Here is a 23,984-nt window from a genome sequence, read left to right as displayed (position 1 = left end):
TTAGGAGGAAACAAAAAAAATATGTTAAAAAAGACTAAATTAAATACTTTCGGTTTACCTAGGCTACCTCACATAGCTTGAAACATCAAAGCAATTTCTTTCTTCCAATTTCCATCGTGTGGTGCATAAATATATCCAATCTTACCACTTAAATGTAAATACTTTCAGTATGACTGGCTAGCCTGCTGTAAATGTCAACTTTTTGTAGAGAGCAGAGGTGGACTCACTTGTCCCCAAATGATCTTCTCCAGAACTCAGCGGCGTCAGCCTTGGTGATCCTGAAGTTATCCCCCTGGAACAGGCCGTTGGGGAAGATGGCTTTGAGCTCAGCCAGCATGTGACTGAAGATCAGCGACAACTTGGTCAGGTTCCGCCTACAGAAGAGGAACAGAGAGAGAGAGAGTATTATACAACTTGACAATGGATGGTTCCTCACCCTGAAAGTAGTCTTATGGGCCAAGACAAACTAATCCATGGTGAGATTCCCTAAAACAGCCACTACACATTTCAGCTAAATTTAGCCACTGATAACTAAAATGTCATGTTAACATGGCTTTGTAATTTCCACACCACAACATAGATAGAGGCCAGGGGCTGAAATCCATGGTGGAAGCTGTGAGTGAGTGAGTGAGAAAGGGACTAGACCTCCATCACCTTACACACGCTAGCCTGGGCGTGCAGGTTGGGGTCGACGGGTAGAAGGGAGGGGTTGGAGGCCACACCATGCCTGGCACACTTTTCCAATTCCAGAGTCCCCTGGGCAGATGAGCAACGAGGCAAAATGCAGGCGGGTGAGCGCAGTGGCAGCAGGGGGGACGAAGTGGCAAAGAAAGCACGGAATAGCACAGTGAGGGATTGTGCGAGGCTCTTGGGGGAGGGGGGGGGCTGGGAAAATTGACATGCACAAGAGAGCGCGAGAGTGTGGCGGCAGCAGCGTCTCTCCCTCTCTCCAATGCCAGCACAGAGGAATTGTGGGGAAGGCCGTGTAAGGGGATAGAGGAGAGGACAGAGCCTTATGATGAGCTCGAAAAAGACAGTGAGGATACAGACACCTTGCCAAATTGTATGAGCGTGTGTGTGTGAGCGTGTGTGTGTGAGCGTGTGTGCACGCCTGTGGGGGGGATGTTTTGACACCCAACTGCCAAGACGAGAAGAAAAAGAAATGCAGCCTCTTTTTTTGCGAATGGCTTTGAGTGAGGCGAGGCATTCTGCAGCAGTAGAAGCCCATCTGCCCCGCTAGAAATCAGTCCTGTGCCGTTTCCCCTCGTCACCTTGACACGACCCTTGCAAAACTAAGCCCGTCTGACAATTCAACTCTCTAACCCCTCCTTCACACTTTCCAGTTTAAATGTCAAATTCAACCAATGTGCTTAATTTAGTCACAACAATTTATTTTCTGCTGGAAAAGTATGCCAATTATAAGTGCCCACATTTCTAGAAGGGGACGTCCTGTTGGTGAGGTTGACATTACTGACCCTAGCTAACCGAGTGGGCAGTGACGGCAAACAGAAAGCGTATATTGGATTCACCTTTACACACACGCACGCTGTTTGTGTCAGGGTAGTCTTGCGTTGCCATACCGCTAAAATCACGCCACGGTCACACCTCCCCTAGAGGTTGTGCAAAAATTATTTGAATGGCCTGCTGGCTCCCAGCGGCAAGATTTTGATTGGTTGCTACATTTCAAGAACCCTCCCCCCACATGCTGTTGGTGCTATGTGTTATGTTCATCACCGTTTTCAGACCAGGAAAGACACATTTTACAGAGTTGCTCCGCATGCTAGTTAGCACAATTGGAGTTCCGCCCAAGCAAGGCATTTGATTGGTTTGATGTGTTGCATCACTAACTTCCACCGGGTGTCCACCTCCTTTTACAATCTTTCTGTCATGACCTTTCCCTGGCTTCCAGTTTTAAGGAAGCCTGGTTCTTGACAAGGCTAGTGTGAGGGCATTGCTCTGTAGGTGGCAAAGTGCCCTCGGTGAAGCACAGTTGTGTCCCGTCACTGGCATAGGGTATGCCTTGTGTGTGAGAGAGACTAGTGTGAATGTGTCTTGTCACCATTAAGGGTCACAGTCTACAAGACAGCGAGTTAAACTGCCAATCCCAAGAGTGATGTTGTAGCTTATGAGTTTACAGTGCGCCTGCCAGCGTGTCTGTTGTATGTGTGTCCTCATATCTCTGACTAGGGTAGAACTTGGTGCTACAACACGTGCTCTGTATTTCTGTGCGCGGCTGGGCATGGCTCCAATGCTACAAGGCTAAGCCAAGAGAGGCAGGGAGCCTTTAAACCTTCTCCTGTATGTTTTTTGATACAGAGACTAGCCTAGTGGACAGTGGAGACGACACACTGCTAAGCTATTCCTATCCTATCAGAGGGCAAGGTGGCGCTATTAACACATTGTTTAGGCTTATCATATCCTCTCAGATCCCAACAAGTGCATATTGACTTGTCCTCTACTCTACTCCTCTTTCCTCTGTCTGTATGCATCATCTGCTTTAACTCAAAACCAGTCTTCACAGATACAACAATAGCACCGAAGGAAAGTTAGTTAGAAACTCCAAAAGACTACGCCAAAAAAAACAACACAAACCCATTTATTATTTATGGCCATTCCTTTTCGTCTGAAAAATCCAAGGACATCGTTTGCCAGAGAGAAGAGAGGAGAAAAAGGAGAGGAGAGAAAGAAAAAGAAAAGGAGGGAGAGAAAGAGAGTGTTTGAGTAAATGCAACCTCAGTGCGTGGGCGGCTGTGTGTTTTGCTAACCCCGGCGTGGCACGTCTTTTTCTTGCGTCCCAAATGGCACCCTATTCCCTATATAGCGCACTACTTCTGACCAGCGCTCTGGCCAAAAGTAGTGCACTATATAGGCACTAGGGTGCCATTTGGGACGCATACATTTTCTAATTCTGCGCGAGCTACAGTAGTCAACCCGCAGATACATATATACCCCCCCAATCCACCGTAGCCTCGACAACAGAGCATAGATCTCCGCTGTTACCGTGGCGATGGGCCACGCTATTCCTGGTGGTGACCCCCTCCTCCTATAAGGGCATGACCTTTGACCAGCAGCTGGCTGCTCCCTTCCCATTTCCAGTTTTCCGCGATAGAAGGCTAGAAAATTAAAGCGGCGGCCCACTTGAAGCCAATTACTGGCGAACGGCCGGTCTGGGGGACTAAATCACAGTGGCTGGTGGCACTACACATTAGGCCTACATGACAATCGGGGAGAGAGGGATTGACATGCTGTAAGCCTGGTGGTAGGTCTACTCCCAATGCAATACAATGTAGCAGTCGGGCTGTCTGTGTCTGTCTGTGAACTAGGACCCTCAACACCTACCGTGCAGCAGCAACACAATCACACCACAGTAGTCCTAGACACTTCTACAGAGAAAAACATCGCAACCACACTGGGTTCCCCTTTCATCACATTATACATTTAACTCTCCGGAACTGGCTGCTCACCGGATCTCTGCCAGGAAACAGCAGTGACAGCAGACTTACGCACACAAACAAGTGCGCTTGAGTGCACGCACGCAGACACACATACTTTGACTGACACATCCTGACGCACCAACGCAAAACCTAGAGGCTCACTATTAATTATTTTTCAATTAACCGTTTAATTCCTTTAATATCATCCACCCTGATAAAGACTGAAAGACGCTCCACTCGAAAAGCCTAAAAACGCTCCACTCGAAAAGTGCTAACAGGGTTAGAGAAAGGGACCGATGCGTAATCTTACCATTTCCTGTCTAAATTGCCTTACGTCGCCGATTTGCTGTGTCCCCAGGTCAAATAAGGAACTGTTTAAAGCCTAATGTTCCTCATAACCCAGTAGGAGAACTATACAGTCTATATTATTTTGAAACTGGCAGCAGCAGTATGCCATAAATAAACGATGCAGTGTTGCTTCCGTGTGTGCATACGTGCATGTGTGTGTGGGTACGCGCGTGTGCGATCGGACTTGGGGTGATGTGCAGGCCAGTGTAACTCAAGCTGAAACGGAGCCCAGGAAGCATTAAGTGCATTTCCATTCACAGCAGTGCTAACAGTTTGGCCTGCATGTGGCATGATGGGTAAAATGCCCGCCAGTCGAGGGCATTTCACAAAGCCAAATTAAGTCAGAGTAGATAACTGGCATGGTCCCTAATGGCCTAATGTGAAATAAAAAGTCTGTGTCCGAAATGTCTGTGTCCGAAATGGCACCCTGTTCACTGCATAGTTCACTGCATAGTTCGCCATAGGGCTCTGGTCAAAAGTAGTGCACTAAATAGGGAATAGGGTGCCATTTCAGGAGCAACGCAACATTAATCTATTTTGGACTGCTCGACTAAAAAACAAAAATCTCGGCCGACCGTCAGCCTATCGAAAAAACAATAAACCAGTCGACCGAGACCAAAACCATTGCTGGCAGCTGTATTGTGAATTCACATTGAATTGTAGGATTTTTTCTTATTGTTCTTAAGGACAAATTTATTTTTTATTTTCTTAATTATGCTGTTAAAACATTAAGAAATGTTTTCCATTTCTCACATCCAACCACAAATTGTCTGTCTGATCTGACAGAACTCGTCAAGAAACAGAACAGTACTGGAGTTACATATTAGTAACTGCTGGTACATGAAGTGGCAAAGAATGTCAAATTCAGCAGCGGCAGGTAGCCTAGTGGTTAGAAAGTCGGGCTAGTAACCAAAAGGTTGCAAGATCAAATCCCTGAGCTGACAAGGTAAAAATCTGTCGTTCTGCCCATGAACAAGTTCCTAGGCAGTCATTGTAAATAAGAACTTGTTCTTAACTGACTTGCCTAGTTAAAAGGTTAAATACAAATAAGCAGACTCAGAGTGATGCTACAGTATGCAAAATGCATTCTCACATTCTCTCACATTCTCTGCATGTGCCCTAAGAATGTACACATCCTTTGGAATGATTTCGTTATCTGGCAGTGCATTTCCCTATTGCTGGAATTGATCCATTTGCGCAGACCTTTGCCAGCAAATAAGATGGGAGAGATAGTCAAAGCCAATAGCCTGCTCCTGAGTGAGGAACTATGGTCTTACCAGCAGGCTGGTATAGTAAATGGGAAGTCTATAGAAAATGGGAAGTCATATCCACGGGGCAGGCTCAGGGCTTTGAGGGACTAATTTAGCAACTGGCACATGCCCTCTGCAAATAGAGGGATGTTGTGGTACTAATGCTGGCAGGGACATGAACTTGGCATGATACCACAGAGTTCCGGCAGCACAGATAGGAGGCAGTGAAGCCCCTTTTCATAGCAGCTACATACGACAACTGTTTTGTCAACATTCGAAAAGCTAACAAAATGAAACCATTTGCAATAGTTTTGTCTGCTTATTTAGAGAAGAGACAATGTGGCATTAGAAGAGATGGACAGAATAAAAGGGGTTGTGTGAGCCACTGAGGCACTATCAGGGACGTGCAGACTAGCTTGAGACTGCCAGGTGCAAGAAGATATGGGAGGCTTCCTCTGTCTGCAGAGAGAAAGGAGGGCACAGACAGCGAGTGTCTGCAGTAGTGAGGGAGATGAAGTAGGAGGCCCATGGCCAACCATGCAGATCCTTCTCCCAACATCACTGGGGTCCCACCATCTGCAATACCCTCAGCTGTAGCCGCGGAGGTTGCAGCACGCTGTACAGGGGCTGCATGAATGTAGATGGGAGTACTTGCTTTTAATGTTGATCTGAAAACATAAACCCAACAAGGCCAGGATCATGGGCATGTGGTGGAGTGACAGGAGAGAGCAGCCACACTAAAAAGGAAAGCCGCACTCCTGTTCTGGTTTCCTGCCCCGTGGATATGAAAACGGGACTTGGAGTAGAAGAACAGCCTTGTCTCACGCTTCGGACTGCAGATGGATTACCCCTTCCACCCCGGGACAATTCTTCTGTTGTCCTCGTCCCAAATGGCACCCCATTCCCTACATAGGCCCTGGTTAAAAGTAGTGCACTATATTGGGAATAGGGTTCCATTTGGGAACCAGCCCTCCTCTCCCCCCCAGGATATATTAACTACCAGCAGTCGGAGCGCTGGTCAGGGGCTTAGCCAAGGAAGCCAGATCAAACGGCAAAGCTCAGGGAGGTCTGAACAATATCCAGATATAGGGGAGGTTGGAAGGGCCTATTTCTGCACACATTGATCAACTCCATACTCAGACTGGACTTTGTGGTTATAAACAGGCTAGCGTTTGCTGTGCTCCTTCTCCCTGTTGCGCACCCTCCCCCTCTCTCTGAGCAGGGTAGAAATGGCACTAGGTGGCCTGTGAGAAACAGGAAAAGGAAGCTTGCAGTCTACCGGGAAGAAACTGTGTGGCGAGCACAGTGTGTGACAGTGTCACTGTTAATCATTAGTTCCCTTCTAGCAGCTCACAGCCCGCAGCCAACACTTCACCCCCTCACACACAGCAGCGTTGCAGCTAGACTCCCATGTCAGGCCACCACCGCACAAAAAGCACAACTAAAATTAGCAAAAGGCTTTCAGTCTACGGTGGTTGTGGGAATCAACCAGCAATTGTCAGAACGCTGAACACAAATATCACTCTCCTCAGAACTATGGGGGCTGTGTGTCAGTATGTCTGCGTGCAAGACGAGCAAAAAATATTTGTGCTGCTCAAATCTAAATATGGAGGACCGGACGCCAAAATGAAGATAAACTGAAGAGCAAATTTCGCAGCGGTAATATTGTGGAGAAGTCTGCAGGGCAACTCGGCACCACATCCACCCACTAGCGCTCTCTGTACTGCAACGGTCTGAGAAGAAACAACCGTGTGGGACGACCACGTAATCGTCATATCATTCATAGCTAGCATCCATCATTTTTCACTGAAATGGTGCTCCGTCTTTATCAACAACCAGAGGAAAGGGAATAGCTAACATTTTTGTCCATACAGGAGACTATTTAAGTCGAGGCTGAAGCTAACACTGTATCAAACTGTTCTAACCATCTCCAGCCTATCCAGGAGGAACGAGAGTGGTAACGTAGGGCTCTACAGTGCGACCATTTTACTTGCATCTGCGCCTAAATATTTAGCCGTGCAACCTGGAATGTTAATTTGGGAGGACAAGCTTTAATATGTCAAACATTTTTCATTGTGCTCCTAAAATTCTGTGTCTGCCTACATTCCTGCAAGCCCCGCCTCCCCCATCTCCTCATTGGTTTTTAGGAGCATATACCCACGTGGGTGATTGATTGAAAGACGAAGGTCCACACTCCAGTCCAGTTGGTGGTGGTAATGCACCTTAAAAGGTTGGTTGCCAACTGCCATAATAAGCCCAAAGAAGAAGCCTTAACTAGAAGCAACAGTTTACCCTTTTATCTGTGGATTAATTGTCGAAGTAGAGGACCTTACTCATTTCAAGTAAAAATAAAACCCCAATGTTTATCTCCCGGGACAAATTAGCTAGCAACAGCAAGCTAGCTAGATAAAATGGCTATGATCGTTTCATGCGTTTCGACCTGTCCCCAAATGAATATAGTTGATTCAGAGTTCGTTTTGACATTTCAACCTCTGTGTCCTGATCGCATCTGGTGTGGGTGGACAAAAATCAACATGCGCGCACCCGGTTTAGTCAGCATGTAAGGCACACTGTGCTAAGAACCCTGGTATGGGAGGAGTGTCACACAGCTAAGGCCGTTTGCGGCTGGTAACACACTAACCACGCTACTGGGCTAGAGCCTACTCACTGAAGCCCTCCTCTAGGCACAATAGTGCTCTTTGTCTCTGGTCCCTGTGTGTGTGTGTGTGTGTGTGTGTGTGTGTGTGTGTGTGTGTGTGTGTGTGTGTGGCCTTCATCGGTTACTACCAGCTCCGGCTCTAGAACCCACTCGCTCTGTAATAGAGTGATGATGAAAATGTATTTCACAAAGGAGTGGTTAAGACCGTTCAAATGGGTCTGTTACTTAATGCTAATTCAATTAGGGGGAAGACAGAAGAGGAATGTGAACTGAGCCTCCTCCTCTCCCTTAGTGTCAGCACAAGGAGACTCATTGTCCAAAAAAACAGAAGCCATGCAAAACTACAGGCAGAGAGTCATCGCTACTCTGATTCGTTGCATTAAAAGAAGGAAATTAACCACAGTTTTCATTAAAAAAAAAAAAATTTTTTAAAAGGGTTGTGTTTTGAGTACATTGGAGATGAGCTCAGGGGCCCAACTTGTGTCAGTTAATTAAAGGAGAAAATATTTGGCCACATCCTGCCATTGATACTTGATACTTAACTCGAGCCATCATATTCATGCTCCCACTGCGTGTAACCGGTTGACCCTGGGAGAGGCTTGGAGTGTGTCCAGCAATAAGTTAGGAATGTGCAAATCAAGCTTCATTGTCATTTTTAACTGTATAACCTGGGGCCATAGTTATCAAGCGTTGGAGTAGGAATTATATGGGGTGCCGTTGGCAAAGTAGAATAGACCATTTTTACAGCCTATTTCCCCAAAAGATTTAAGCCAAATCCTGCATTTCTGCCGGGATTTATAAAATGTCGTCAACATTAACATGCTTGTTCAACTCTGCTAGAGGCACTGCATACAATTCCCTTCTATGAGATGCTTGAATAATTTGGCCCCTAAGCTACAAATCATAAAGGGAAAATATGATATTGGTCATGTCAAAAGACGTTAGACTACATTTTGATTAGCAATCTCATCCAAAACGATGCTCGTTAAATTGATACAATTTAAGACCAAGTGGCAAACAATAATGCAGGCACGAGGGATGGGTGTGTGAACATGCGGGTCTGTTCAGATAAGACGTAGTCATTGTTTGTGTGTGTCTGAAAGTTGATCTTATGTGTACGTTTGTACTGTGTATGGAGCAATATTTTTTGTTTTTGATGTTATTCAAAAAGCTACGGTGTTAAGACTACATTTTGTATTTTTGCAATTTCTTTAGCTCCTTTACAACCCTCATGTCTGTGGGAGACTAACGGCAAAGCCTGGGAACACAGAGACAGACAGAACACAGGCAAATAGATCAGCGTCACCCTGACCACAAAATGTTCACTTGTACAAACCACAGCACCCTTCTCTTTGACTGTTACTCAGTACAAGACTACATTGCTCCACTTTAAGGAGGCGCAGAAACGTACCCACCGATGAGATCAAACCCGACACCTGCCTGCTAAGACAGGGAGGGGTTCAGCACACACACAAAAATACCCCCCCCACTTCACTTCAGACGTAGGAGAAAGAAATTTAGAGCCTTTTCAAGCTATATTGTGCCGTCCCAAACCGTACTGGCTCAGATCGTTGCTTTTCAACGTGTTCCTTCAAATCACAGTTCCTGGACTTATGGTGGATGTGTAACCAAGGCAAGCACCGTACAGCTCGGCTTAGCTCTGGGCTAACAAAAAGGGTTAATATTCTGGTAGTGAATGAACTGAGCATCTAACACAGGTCAGAGTGCGACCTCACAGGAGCATTTCAGGAGGAGGATAAGACGGCTCAATACACGCGCTCGTGGTACAAAAACAAAGGCACTTATCTTGATGTCTTGGGGAAAAAAATAAAACGTTTTTTTATTTATTATTTTTAAATCAGGAAATGGCAATTGTGAGACCAAGAAGTATTTTAGGAAAAGTACCTGTATTTCGTCAACAACGAGTTCAATTTCCACCTCAATCTCCAACAATGTCATCATCTCACCTGGGCTGAGAGTTCTCCTCATACATGCGCTCCTTGCCCTCCTTGAACAGGCTGATGGTCTGCTTGGTCTTCTTGGTCAGGTTCTCCATGAAGACGCGGAAATACTCATTGTCGCCTAGCGTCTCCATCTTTCCCTCGTAGCGGGACAGGATGGTGCGGAGGTGCTGGTAGGTGTCTGGCAGCAGGTCCAGGATGTAAGGTGGGCTGTTCTTCAGTGCCAGCTTGGGGTTCTGGCACAGACGCACCACCTGGATGGAGGGAGAGGATAGGACACATAGGGGAGATGATGAATCAGCTTACTGAAACACATGAGAAGTCAGCAACGGTGGTGGAAGAGACTTAGTAGTATGCTAATACATACCAGGTTTGGGATCCATTGCTTTTTAATACAATTCAGGAAGTAAATAAAAATCCTATTTCTTGACTTGAAAAGTTGCACATTGAAAAGAGCTTCATAGAATACAATTCAGGAAGTGAACTGACCACAACCCTGACAAGTACCCAAACATTAACTGAACAAACTAACGTCTGTGCACGCTTGAGTGTTTAGCCTACATACACAACGGTCAGTGAAAAGGGGACTAAAACGAAACTACCGCTGAACACCATTTGATAAATACATCGGTATGATAGTGTGATGACGTGGATTATATTGATCATAACACTTTTCACCTAAACGTAAAATACTCTAGCTCTCTCTGACAAGTAATCACTTGCGCACCAGAGTGTCGCCAGAGCGTCAAGTCCAGTAAGGACTAGGGACTACAGGGAAGTGAGAGAGTGAGAAAAGCCACTTGGAGGAGAAGTGGCAGAGCGAGTGAAAGTGCCTGGGAGAGCGAGTGAGAGCAGTGCTGAGATAGCAAACCCTGAGAGTCACTAAGTGAGTCTATTTTAAGGCCTTCAACACAGTGAAGAGAATGAAATAGTCATCTCAGGATTAAAGCTTGCTGTTGGTCTGGTAATAGACGACACACACACATAGGTCTGTCCCTCTCCAATACACAAAGGGAAGGGCTCTGTTTTCTTATGAATCGGCAATATTTCTATAGGCTATGCAACTGCAGGAGAAAGAGTGATGGCTGCTAATAAAAATAGGATCCCATCAGACTTCTATAGGCTAGGCCTACTATATTTGTTTCTCAACTTCCCTAATATTAAGCACATTGCTTATATTTACAACAGGAGTATAGCCTACCTGGCTGGCATGAAAATAAACCACGGTGGAAAGCATCCTGCATTCGCTATTTGAGTGCATAGATGACAACCTCTTCCTCAATGTGAGCAAGACAAAGGAGCTGATCGTGGACTACAGGAAAAGGCGGGCCACGCAGGCCCCCATTAACATCGACGGGGCTGTAATGGGGCAGGTCAAGAGTTTCAAGTTCCTTGGTCTCCATGTCCCCAACGAACTATCATGGTCCAAACACACCAAGAGTCGTGAAGAGGGAACGACAACACCTTTTCCCCCTCAGGAGACAAAAGGTTTGGCATGGGTCCCCAGATCCTCAAAAAGTTCTACAGCTGCACCACCGAGAGCATCCTGACCTTTTGCATCACCGCCTGGTATGGCACCTGCTGCGTAGGGTCCAGTACGTCACCGGGGTCCTGCCATCCAGGATCTATATAATAATCGGTGTCAGAGGAAAGCCCATTAAATTGTCAGGGACTCCAGTCACCCAAGTCATAGACTGTTCTCTCTGCTACCGCACGGCAGGCAGTACCGGAGCGCCAAGTCTAGGACCAAAAGGCTCCTTAACAGCTTCTATCCCCAAGACAAAAGACTGCTGAACAATTAATCAAATGGCCACTGGACTATTTACATTGACCACCGCCACTCCATTTGTTTTGTACACTGCTGCTACTCGCTGGTTATTTTCTATGCATGGTTACTTCACCCCTACCTACATGTACAAATTACCTCAACTAACTTGTACCCACGCACACTGACCAGCACGCCCTTTATATAGCCTCTATTATTATGTTGTGTTAATTTGTTATTTATTTTTTATTTACATTAGTTCATTTGGTAAATATTTTCTTAACTCTTCTTGAACTGCACTGTTGGTTAAGGGCTTGTCAGTAAGCATTTCACGGTAAGGTCTGCACTTGTATTCGGCGCATGTGACAAATAAAAGTTTGATTTGATATACATTTAATTTCCGCAGCCCGTTTTGATGCAGGTGTATGATAATGGTACATTTTAAATCAAAACAAAATGTCACATATATTAATTTGTTTCTGTAAAGTCACGATTAAGTTAAGAATAGTCTGATGGGTGACAATATTAGCCAGTCTCCAGACCTGAACCCAATAGAAAATCTTTGGAGAGAGCTGAAAGTCCGTATTGCCCAGCGACAGCCCCGAATCCTGGAGGATCTGGAGAAGGTCTGTTCGGAGGAGTGGGCCAAAATCCCTGCTGCAGTATGTAAAAACCTGGTCAAGAACTACAAGAAACGTATGATCTCTGTAATTGCAAACAAAGGTTTCTGTACCAAATATTAAGTTCTGCTTTTCTGATGTATCAAATACTTATGTCATGCAATAAAATGCAAATTAATTACTTTAAAAAAAAAATCATACAATGTGATTTTCTGGATTTTTGTTTTAGATTCCGTCTCTCACAGTTGAGGTGTACCTATGATAAAAATTACAGACCTCTACATGTTTTGTAAGTAGGAAAACCTGCAAAATCGGTAGTGTATCAAATACTTGTTCTCCCCACTGTATATAAGCAGTGAGTGAGTTTCAAGTTTGGGGAAGCTCCCTTTTCACTATAAAAATGTACCTTTATAAATTATAATAAAAGCATTGCATGCATAATTGCGGTCACTTTTGATAATGGTGTTTTCCCGCTAACAGAACATTTGCGTTTATAGCCCACTACCATGTGTGCATTGCTGCGCTTATAATGTGATAAACTATTTATCTATTTCATCAACATTGCATGCATAACAAAGTTTGATGCAAGTGGTTGTATTAATTTTCGATCCATCGTATCCCACAACTGTCCCGGACTAGGTTTGGAATATTTAATTCCTCGCACAGAATAAGTCGACTTTGGCACTATGGGGGATAGTAGATTGACATAGGCTAGTGCTTTTGCTGTTCGTTAGGCCTACTCATCTTGTTGGCTGATGAAAAGTAAATGTGGACACTTCTTCTAATATCTTCAATATGCACCTCGGAATTAGATAAGGATGCGCGCAATTGTGTCCCCGATGTGTCGGCCTTCACTTATAGCCTGTGAGAAAGACCCCGATCGCGTGACGGAGAGGTATGTGAGTGAGAGACGCGTTGGATAACACAGCACACTCAGGGAGAAGGGAACGACACAGCAATCTGGGCCGCAGAAGGCATGGATTTTTTTAGGGTGCATTACGACCACAAAGGGCATGCCGCCGTGAAATTCGAGGCATTATCAAGTGCTTGTCAAATTGTGAATGAGAGACGGATGTAGTGTGTACAGCCTGCGCAAAATAACAAAGCATTGCTTTCAAGCAACTTTTTTTCAAGTCATCATTAGAGTCGCATCGTGAAGCATTACAATGTATAAAGCATCATAGCATATAGCCCAATGTTTGTAGAACAACTAAAGTTGCATAACTCTAAATTAAACATATAGGAATACTTATTTCTTTGTTAACCGCTCAAAGAACAGCTGCACATGCGCACTCCCTGAAATCATTGAGAAATGTTTTGTTTTATTCAGCTTTGTTCAATTGTGTTCTTCATACTATAAAATAATGCCACAGAATTGTAAGCAAATCTTGTCTGTTAAATGAACTAGTGTAGCCCACAGCCATTCGGCATAGCCACATCAGGACATGACCATTTTCTTCATATCATGGTTCTTTAGACCGGTTTAAAATAAATGGATTGATTGTGACAGTGTAGGCTATATTAAATGGATTTGTTAGACTTTTTAAAATGACTTGTAGGCTGTTTGGAAGCCAGGAGATGCTAAATGTGTTTACGTTAATTAACGGTCAATTACCGTGAGACCGACCGTTATTTGCTTGACAATCACCACCTGACGAAATGTTGTGACCTCCACAGCCCTAGCTGAGTCACGACCATAAACACATAATCAATATACAACATAAACATGCATGCCACAGCATTCTGTGATGAATGAATAACTTGACCAAAGTGAAACAAGGAAGAGGGCCTATTTTCCAGAAATTAATCAATCATCTACTTTGTCAGCTTCTTCTTTGTGTCCAGTATAAAAGCCCCATCTAAAACAGAGTGTTATCTGTTGTCTACCTTAGACTTACTGGCTACATTCATATTCAACTTGCACTCAGACAAGTCACTCTCCTCGTGCATTATAAAGAGATACAGGAGCAAACTGTCATGTAATAAAATGGAGAACGTGACTGTCGTCTCAATTCTGCACTTGAACCTATTCCGTCTATTGAACTCAGTCATCATAAACACCACCCAAATTCACAATTTGATGCCGAATTGGCCAACCTTCAAATGAACCCACCATGTCTTGAGTGGCCTAGTCACAGAGCAGGGCTGGTTGCATCTGCTTCGTGAGTTCCAGGCTGATCTTATCAGTGGAATAACATGGGGATCAAAAGACAACACACAGAGAGAAGAGGAGAGAGGAGAGAGAGCAGGAGGGGGTGAGAGATACAGAGCAAGATAGTGACAGAAAGAGAGAGAAACAGAGACCTGCTTTGGCAAACGTTTCCCATGCCAATAAAGCCCCTCAAATTGAAATTGAGAGGGAGAGAGAGAGAGACAAACACAGAGAGACAGACAGAAACAGAGAGAGAGAGACAGATGCCTGGGCCCTGACAGTAAATCTCAGTACGCCATCAAAAGGAACATAAAATTCAACAAACCAATTAGGATCTGTCTAAAAATTCTTGACTCAGTTGTAGAACTATTGTTGTGAGATCTGGGGTCCTCTCACCAACACCAAATTGAGACTCGCAAAAAACACCATAGTGCCCTCCAAGCTCGTCATCAAGCTCGAGACCCTGGGTCTCGACCCCGCCCTGTGCAACTGGGTACTGGACTTCCTGACGGGCCGCCCCCAGGTGGTGAGGGTAGGCAACAACATCTCCACCCCGCTGATCCTCAACACTGGGACCCCACAAGGGTGCGTTCTGAGCCCTCTCCTGTACTCCCTGTTCACTCACGACTGTGTGGCCACGCACGCCTCCACTCAATCATCAAGTTTGCGGACGACACAACAGTGGTAGGCTTGATTACCAACAACGACAAGACGGCCTACAGGGAGGAGGTGAGGGCCCTCGGAGTGTGGTGTCAGGAAAGTAACCTCACACTCAAAGTCAACAAAACTAAGGAGATGATTGTGGACTTCAGGAAACAGCAGAGGGAACACCCCCCCCCATCCACATTGATGGAACAGTAGTGGAGAGGGTAGTAAGTTAAGTTCCTCGGCGTACACATCACAGACTGAATTGGTCCACCCACACAGACAGCATCGTGAAGAAGGCGCAGCAGCGCCTCTTCAACCTCAGGAGGCTGAAGAAATTCGGCTTGTCACCAAAAGCACTCACAAACTTCTACAGATGCACAATCGAGAGCATCCTGTTGGGCTGTATCACCGCCTGGTATGGCAACTGCTCCGCCCCAAAACCGTAAGGCTCTCCAGAGGGTAATGAGGTCTGCACAACGCATCACCGGGGGCAAACTACCTGCCCTCCAGGACACCTACACCACCCGATGTCACAGGAAGGCCATAAAGATCATCAAGGACAACAACCACCGAGCCACTGCCTGTTCACCCCGCTATCATCCAGAAGGCGAGGTCAGTACAGGTGCATCAAAGCTGGGACCGAGAGACTGAAAAACAGCTTCTATCTCAAGGCCATCAGACTTAAACAGCCATCACTAACATTGAGTGGCTGCTGCCAACACACTGACTCAACTCCAGCCACTTTAATAATGGGAATTGATGGGAAATGTAAAATATATCACTAGCCACTTTAAACAATGCTACCTAATATAATGTTTACATACCCTACATTATTCATCTCATATGTATATGTATATACTGTACTCTATATCTTCTACTGCATCTATATGTAGTACATGTATCACTAGCCACTAACTATGACACTTTGTTTACATACTCATCGCATATGTATATACTGTACTCGATACCATCTACCGTATCTTGCCTATGCCGTTCTGTACCATCACTCATTCATATTTCTTTATGTACATATTCTTTATCCCCTTACACTTGTGTCTATAAGGTAGTAGTTTTGGAATTGTTAGTTAGATTACTTGTTGGTTATTACTGCATTATCAGAACTAGAAGCACAAGCATTTCGCTACACTCGCATTAACATCTGCTAACCATGTGTGTGACAAATAAAATTTGATTTGATTTGTACAATTTAAAACTCCAAATAATGCATGCAGAGCAGAATTAGGCCGATACCCGCTAATCAAAATCCAGAAAAGAGCCATTAAATTCTACAACCACCTAAAAAGAAGTGCTTCCATAACAAAGCCATCACCTAGAGAGAGACTAACCTGGAGAAGAGTCCCCCAGGCAAGTTGGTCCTGGGGCTATGTTCACAAACAGACCCCAGAGTCCCAGGACAGCAACTCAAATAGACCCAACCAAATCATGAGAAAACAAAAAAGAGAATTACTTGACACATTGGAAAGAATTAACAAAAAACAGACCAAACTAGAACACTATTTGGACCAAAACAGAGAGTACACAGTGGCAGAATACCTGACCAGTGTGACTGACCCAAAACAAAGGAAAGCTTTGACTATGTACAGACTCAGTGAGCATAGCCTTGCTATTGAGAAAGGCCGATGTTGGCAGACCTGGCTCTCAAGAGAAGACAGGCTATGTGCACACTGCCCACAAAATGAGGTGGAAACTGAGCCACACTTCCTAACCTCCTGCCAAATGTATGACCATAGAGACTAGAGGTCGACCGATTAATCGGAATGGCTGATTAATTAGGGCCGATTTCAAGTTTTCATAACAATCGGAACTCTGTATTTTTGGACACCGATTTGGCCGATTTTTAAAAAGATTTTTTTACACCTTTATTTAACTAGGCAAGTCAGTTAAGAACACATTCTTATTTTCAATGACAGCCTAGGAACGGTGGGTTAACTGACTCGTTCAGGTGCAGGACAGATTTTCACCTTGTCAGCTCGGGGGATCCAATCTTGCAAACTTAACGAGTCCAACGCTATAACCACCTGCCTCTCTTGGCACTCTACAAAGAGACTGACTGCCTGTTACGTGAATACAGTAAGCCAAGGTAAGTTGCTAGCTAGCATTAAACTTATCTTATAAAAAACAATCAATCATAATCACTAGTTAAACTAGTAATATCATCAATCATGTGTAGTTATCTAGCATGTTCTGCGTTGCATATAATCTGACTGAGCACACAAGCATATAAGTATCTGACTGAGCAGTAGTAGGCAGCAACAGGCTCGTAAGCATTCATTCAAACAGCACTTTCGTGCGTTTTGCCAGCAACTCTTCATTGTGCGTCAAGCATTGCGCTGTTTATGACTTCAAGTCTATCAACTCCCGAGATTAGGCTGGTGTAACTGATGTGAAATGGCTAGCTAGTTAGCAGGGTGCACGCTACTAGCGTTTCAAACGTCACTCGCTCTGAGACTTGGAGTAGTTGTTCCCCTTGCTCAGCATGGGTAACGCTGCTTCGAGGGTGCCGGTTGTCGTTGTGTTCCTGGTTCAAGCCCAGGGAGGAGCGAGGAGAGGGACGGAAGCTATACTGTTACACTGGCAATACTAAAGTGCCTATAAGAACATCCAATAGTCAATGGTTAATGGAATACAAATGGTATAGAGGGAAATAGTCCTAAAATTCCTATAATAACTACAACCTTAAACTTCTTATCTGGTAATATTGAAGACTCATGTTAAAAGGAACCAGCAGCTTTCATATGTTATGTTCTGAGCAAGGAACTTAAATGTTAGCTTTCTTACATGGCACATATTGCACTTTTACTTTCTTCTCCAACACTTTGTTTTTGCAGTATTTAAACCAAATTGAACATGTTTCATTATTTATTTGAGGCTAAATTGATTTTATTGATGTATTAAATTAAAATAAGTGTTCATTCAGTATTGTTGTAATTGTCATTATTACAAATAAATAAAATACAAAAAAAATATATTAATAATTGGCCGATTAATCTGCATCGGCTTTTTTTGGTCCTCCAATAAAATCGGTATCGGCGGTGAAAAATCACAATCTGTCGACCTCTATTAGAGACACACATTTCCCTTCAGATTACACAGACATACAAAGAATTAGAAAACAAAAATCCCATTTTCATAAAACTCCCATATCTATTGGGTGAAATAACACACGGTGTCATCACAGCAGAACAGACTACAGGAGGCGCACAGTACTACATGCCATCTACATGTGTTCAGTGTAGCCAACTGACTGAGGTCAGTCAGAGGGGGTCACAATAAACCCTGATGTACTTCCAACCCAAGTGCACAAGTCCTGTCAGAGAGCAGATAAGCCTGTAGCCAAGGAAGGAAAGTCCTAGAGATCTCAGTTGGCTAAACGTGCACACACACACACGCAAACACATCCAGTCGTGGTGGCCTGGACAAAACCAAAAGATTGCCTCTTAGCTGTTCCGCATTCCCCTCCTCCGCTCTCTCGCTAACCTCAGGATCGGAGACTTGGACAGAACCCCCCCCCCCATACCACTGTGCTCTAGATCACGGGTGCGTCCCCCTACAGGCCCTGGTCAAAAGTAGTGCAATATATATGGAATAGGATGCAATTCGGGACGTAACCCATGACTGCAGGTTCCTGTTACGATAAAACCACTAAAACATTGACTAGGGACCCAATCAACACGGGAAAAGAAGTAAGCCTGTAATAACCCTCTACACCAATTCTATTCATACACTTTAACTGCTTAACTTTGAAGTTCTTAGGCAGATCTATTACAAACATGCACTGTTGTCCGAGTTGTCCTCGTGATATCTGAATGGGCAGACTAACTTGTGCATGGGGCATAACCGTATGAAGAAAAACCTGTATTAAAAATGGTTAAACCTGATGCAGATGGGTCAATGTAATGATTATTAACCTGTTTTGAAAGAGGGGAAGGACAAATGCTATGAACAATACTTGATAGGATACCAGTTGCAGTAGTAGCAAACAAAGTCTCCACAAGTGTAATTTGTAAAGTTGTATCCTGCCTCGAAGCACTCTGCTAAAATCAGCATACCATAGAACACATATCGCAGGTTCTACAGTGGTTTTCCTTTCAACAACCCTCCATCGTGGACAAAGTCTTCTATTTCTAAAGGTCTTGTGGACACACACACACTTCCTCAACTTCGCCTCAGACAGACCAGACTTTGTGTGTGCCATTGATTGGGAAGCCAAGGTCACTTTCTGAAACAGAAAAGGAGAACTGACATTGCAGTGTCACTTCACTTTTTCTGTTTGTGTGAAGTGACCTCTTCTCCATACATCATTTTTAACCTTTACTTAACGGAGACAATGCAGATGTGCTTGTCTAGTGGAGAGCAATGCAAACTGGCCAACATGTGCCATTATAACAATCCTCGGGGGCTTGGGTTCTTAGAGAAAAGAGTGACAAATGTGTAGACTACTCATAGAGAAACAAACACAAAAAGGCTTTCTTGTCCTCTGAATCACTGTGATAATTCCGTGTGAATCGCACAGGAAACTAGGGGTCAGCCAGCTACAATTTCCATGAAATGATGTTGTGAATTGCGCCTCTTGTGAAGTAAATGGAGCTAATTCTTTATGATGATCACATGTATTAATTTCCATGCTGCACAATACTCTGGACTTCATGAGTCACTGCTAGAGTAAGTGTTGGGAGTCGAGCAGTTAGATTGTTTGAAAGTTAGTGTTTGACATCTGATCTTACAATCACTGAACATTAAAATTACATTTAGCCAGCTAGCTAAATCCCAAATGATGAATAACATTTTACAACCTTATTGCACACCTTTGTCAACGGAACGGATCTTCTGTTCTGAAAGGTAAAATGTAGCTCTGTGGCTATGGTCAAAGCCCAAGCCTAACTTTGCTTACTTAGCTAGCTACTGTTTTCAAGACTCAAATCTGGTATGATGATTGAGTCACCACCACCGTGCAAGCGATATTTTCTTGGTCAATGTTGCTAGCTAATGTTCATTGGCTAGCTAGCTGCCTAGGTAGCTGACTAACATAGATAGCAATCCAGCCAACACCAGCATCAAACTAACTAGCTACAGCCATATAGGTAGTTCTAACTAACTTCAACTGGCTACATCTTCTGCAGATGAATACAATACATTACATATAATTAACTAGCTCATTTACCACTTTCTCTACTAGTCGGTGTAGCCTAGCTGATCGGTGTAGCTACCCCTAGGCTAGCTAGTACTGTAGCTGTCTAGTTAGCGAGCTGGCTAATTAGCCATCTATGCTAGCTTCCTGAGCCACATATCATCAGCCGGGTAGCTAGATGGATAGTTATATGACTGCTAGTCACCCACCTTGTCCATTAGTTTCCAGCATTTCTCCACCGTCTTTTTGTCCACGGCCCCTGGTTGGTGATTGGAATGGAGGTGGTGATGGGGCTGAAACGCGTCCTTCATCATCCCGATCAGTCCTCCGCCTTTCTTCAGATTTCCTGCCATATTAGGGTCCACTAGGGTCGGCCAGAGCGACAGTCAAGGCTGGGGGACCGCCCTCCTTCCCCAGTCAGACTAAGCAAAAACCGGGCACCCCCCGGGGAAGACAGCGCCCGAATTGGATTCGAGCGAGGATCCGTCGGGGGGGTGGGGGGGAGAAGGGAGTTCTATCGAAACAAGGCTCCCATTAAACCCCCCACCAGTGGTTGGCTCGAGCCTCGGCGACAGTGGAGCAAGCCGCAGCAGGGTGCTCAACAAGGAAAACGACGTTTGGCAAGCAAGTCACAATGAGAAGAACGCAGATCCGCCTAGTCGACTAAAAGAAGACAACGATATCGACTTGTCTATCAGTCTGATATCCGTGTAGATTTCGCTGTATTCTTATTGACCGACCCTGTTTCCTTTTCAGCTGCTCGCTCTTTCCGTCTTCGTTCTTCTCGGTGACGGGAAGTTGCAGGCTGGAGACATTCAAGAGTCGCTAGCTTGATAATATGCTTACTGTAAAGGAAGCACTGACCATGGCGCCAATAAACTAACTTAAAGGGACATTTACACAGATAGAGAAAATCATTAACACACCAGGAAAGGAGACGGGGTGAATAAATACACTTAGAAAAACCAACACTGCCAGCAGTTTCCCCCTCTGTGTGCGCAGCCCTTGCTCTTCCTGTTCATCCCCTTCCGTTCGCGGAACCTCTCCCTGCCTTCGTTCCCCGCCTTGCACAAATGTTACCCCCCAACACCTCCTCCAACTACGCCCTCTTCATGCGCGACCTCGAGATGAAAATACAGGCACGCGCGTCTGTTTGCATGTTCAAGAGCATCATCAATTACGATCGGAAATTATTTTAATTTGGCTGTGTAAATTCAGACACATTATTTTAGCACGTTTTTTTTTTGGTGTGGTAAATTCCTAACAACAACTGAGACACCATTCACCTGTGCCCGCTCCTGTGGCATGAACATTATACTTCATGTTGCAGCCTACATAGATGTGTGCTCCAATGATAAGTGTGCAGTTGGCACTAAACACACGTAAGGCTCTGTCTGTACCGTTGTCGTTTCATCAGATCTCTCAGATGATAATTCAGGTGTTATATACAGGCAGAGGCTTCAGTTCCGCCGATGGTAACCGCCCATCCCACCCCCCTGGAAGCCTCTTCCCCAGAGCTAATTATAGATATCACCCGTGCATGTCTGTCCTCTACATTATGCACACATTTTTGTGGTAACCGTCCCTTCTCACCGTCAATCGGGAATTCTTCAAGTTTTACCGGTGAAACGTTCATACAGCATCTGCATGCTAAGCATTTGATATCATATTTTATTCTCATATGGGAGTATGCATTTAGATCTTCTTGAGTTATGTACAGTGTTGTTTAGAATTATGTAAAGTGAGCGAGGTTTAGAGCAGATGGTGTTGACTAACTGTAGCATAGGCCTATCTGTGTTTTGTTTCAATCAATGCACATATTTTGCCTATAGAGCCCCACAGTGGAGGTGACATAATAGGCATAAATCATAGGGAAATGCTTCCAATAATCTTTCCACCATTCATTTTTCCCATAGGGAATTGTAGAAACACTTCAAATAAGGGCTGTGTATTGTGTAGGCTTACCCTGGTGTGACATTCTGATAACCATGTAAATGTCTCTCGGACAAGGTGACTTTTATCAATATATTTGTCTCTATTTACGCTCATTATCGAAAATGCTAATAATAAAAATGCTAACGCTAATGATAACTGTCTGTTCAAACAGCTAACAGCTAACACACAGCTCAAACAGCTAACACACAGCTCAGACACCCATACATACCCTAGACATTCAACCAGGAGTCTCTTTGCTGTCCCCAAGTCCAGAACAGAGGCTGGGAAATGCACAGTACTCCATAGAGCCATAACCACATGGAACTCTTTCACATCAGGTAACTCAAGCTAGGAGTAAAATCTGATTTAACAAACAGATAAAACACCTCACGACACAACACTGACTGTGAAGACACACACACAAATTCACGGCTGGTCTTGCTTGCTTTTCTGCTGCCCTAGGCGAGAATAAAAAATTCTGCCCCCAAAACTACAATAGTCCCAGTAAGCAATATGACGTTGAAAAGATGTGTAAAATACGTATTTTCCTGACATTGAAGTTAGGTTAAATTTAGGTTCTGAATGAAAGGTGAAAATACATATTTTCCATACGTTTAAAATATTTTCCAGGACTTGAAAACAACTCTTTTCCAGATATTGAAAAATACCTTTTTTTCCCGGACTTTGAAATCAGGTTAATTTTCGGTTCTGAATGAAAGTTGAAAGTACTTATTTTCTGAATGTTGAAAATATGTATTTTCCTGATTTTTAAATCAGGCTAATTTTTGGTTCTGAATCAAAGTTGAAAATACGTAATTAATAGAAGTATATGTTTGGACCAATTCTTGTCCAGACCACACCAAATCTGAACCAAACATAGACGTCTATGATTGGTTCAGATTTTGTCCGGACCAAACCAAAAACCAATGTCCGTGGATGTGGAAATCAAGGCAGGTCCAGACTGCACCAAACAAATATGTCCAAAAGGCATTGGCATCGGTTCGCGCTTACTGAGGTGTAGCCTACAATGTTGCCTTAAAATGTTAAAATTAAAATAACCATCTATGTGGGAAGCCTATCATTTGTAAGTCAACAAAAAAACAAGTTGGATTGTGCTTACTGGGGTGTAGCCTAGCATGTCAGTCCAAGTTAATTTTATGAATGCCCATCCATGTGGTAGGCCCATCATTTGTAAAACAGGCTGTTGCATTGGCTTTATTAGTCCTGATTCCTATGACTAATCAATTTGGCTATTTAAACTCTGGATATCAGCTACCCAACTTTATCAGGAGTTACCATGAGCCTGTTTGCAATGAGTTTAAACAGCAGGAAATGCAGGAGTATTTTCATTTTAACTATAATCAGCTTGTCTAACTTGAAACCAATGGGGTGAAATTCCTGGACAACAGTTGTGAGTAGCCTGCTTGTCGCACAAGACAGCTAATTTCTTATTTGATTGGGCGCCAAACCTGCATGATGTCTGTCTCATGACATTGTCATACATTTTATGTATCCAACCTGTAGACTACAGAATAGGCCACATACTCTTTCTACCATATCCTATATCTGCTACATGATTTATGTTAGATACTTTTTTGGACAGAATGTTGGTGGAGTCCTCAGCATTGGGTCTCTCCAACAGCACCCTGGAGAGGAGCACTGGAAACGGACAAGCCACATATTTTGCGCCCCTGCCTTTGTCAAAGTGGGCACTGTTTATCACAGGGCGGGCGGCATCAGCTCTCACCTAAAAATCCCATATCAAATACAGTTCTATTTGTCACATGTGCCATTTGATTAATTGTTCAGCAGTCTTATGGCTTGGGGGTAGAAACTGTTAAGGAGGCTTTTGGACGGTACAGCTTGCCGTATGGGAGCATTGAGAACAGTCTATGACTTGGATGATTGGAGACTGAGACAATTTTTTGGGCCTTCCTCTGACATCGCTATTATATAGGTCCTGGATGGCAGGAAGCTTGGCCCCAGTGATGTACTGGGCTGTATGCACTACCATTTGTAGCGCCTTACGGTCGGATGCCGAGCAGTTGCCATGCCAGACGGTG

At 44.2% G+C, this 23,984-nt stretch overlaps 1 protein-coding gene across 1 annotated transcript in view; it reads right to left on the bottom strand.

The window, feature by feature from the left end:
* Positions 1–21,061, bottom strand: part of LOC135546063 (E3 ubiquitin-protein ligase CBL-like) — a 40,242-nt gene extending 19,181 nt beyond the window's left edge. The window contains exons 1-3 of the mRNA XM_064974178.1: positions 20,196–21,061; positions 9,659–9,906; positions 228–374 (exon numbers count right to left, since the gene is read on the bottom strand). Of these exons, the coding sequence (XP_064830250.1) occupies positions 228–374; positions 9,659–9,906; positions 20,196–20,339 (539 nt within the window). The 5' untranslated portion in view covers positions 20,340–21,061. The remainder of the gene's footprint in view (positions 1–227; positions 375–9,658; positions 9,907–20,195) is intronic.
* Positions 21,062–23,984: the final 2,923 nt, after the last annotated feature.

This window comes from Oncorhynchus masou, chromosome 9, assembly GCF_036934945.1.
Source record: "Oncorhynchus masou masou isolate Uvic2021 chromosome 9, UVic_Omas_1.1, whole genome shotgun sequence".
Taxonomy (NCBI): Eukaryota; Metazoa; Chordata; class Actinopteri; order Salmoniformes; family Salmonidae; genus Oncorhynchus; species Oncorhynchus masou.
This window is presented reverse-complemented; position numbering and strand designations above follow the sequence as displayed.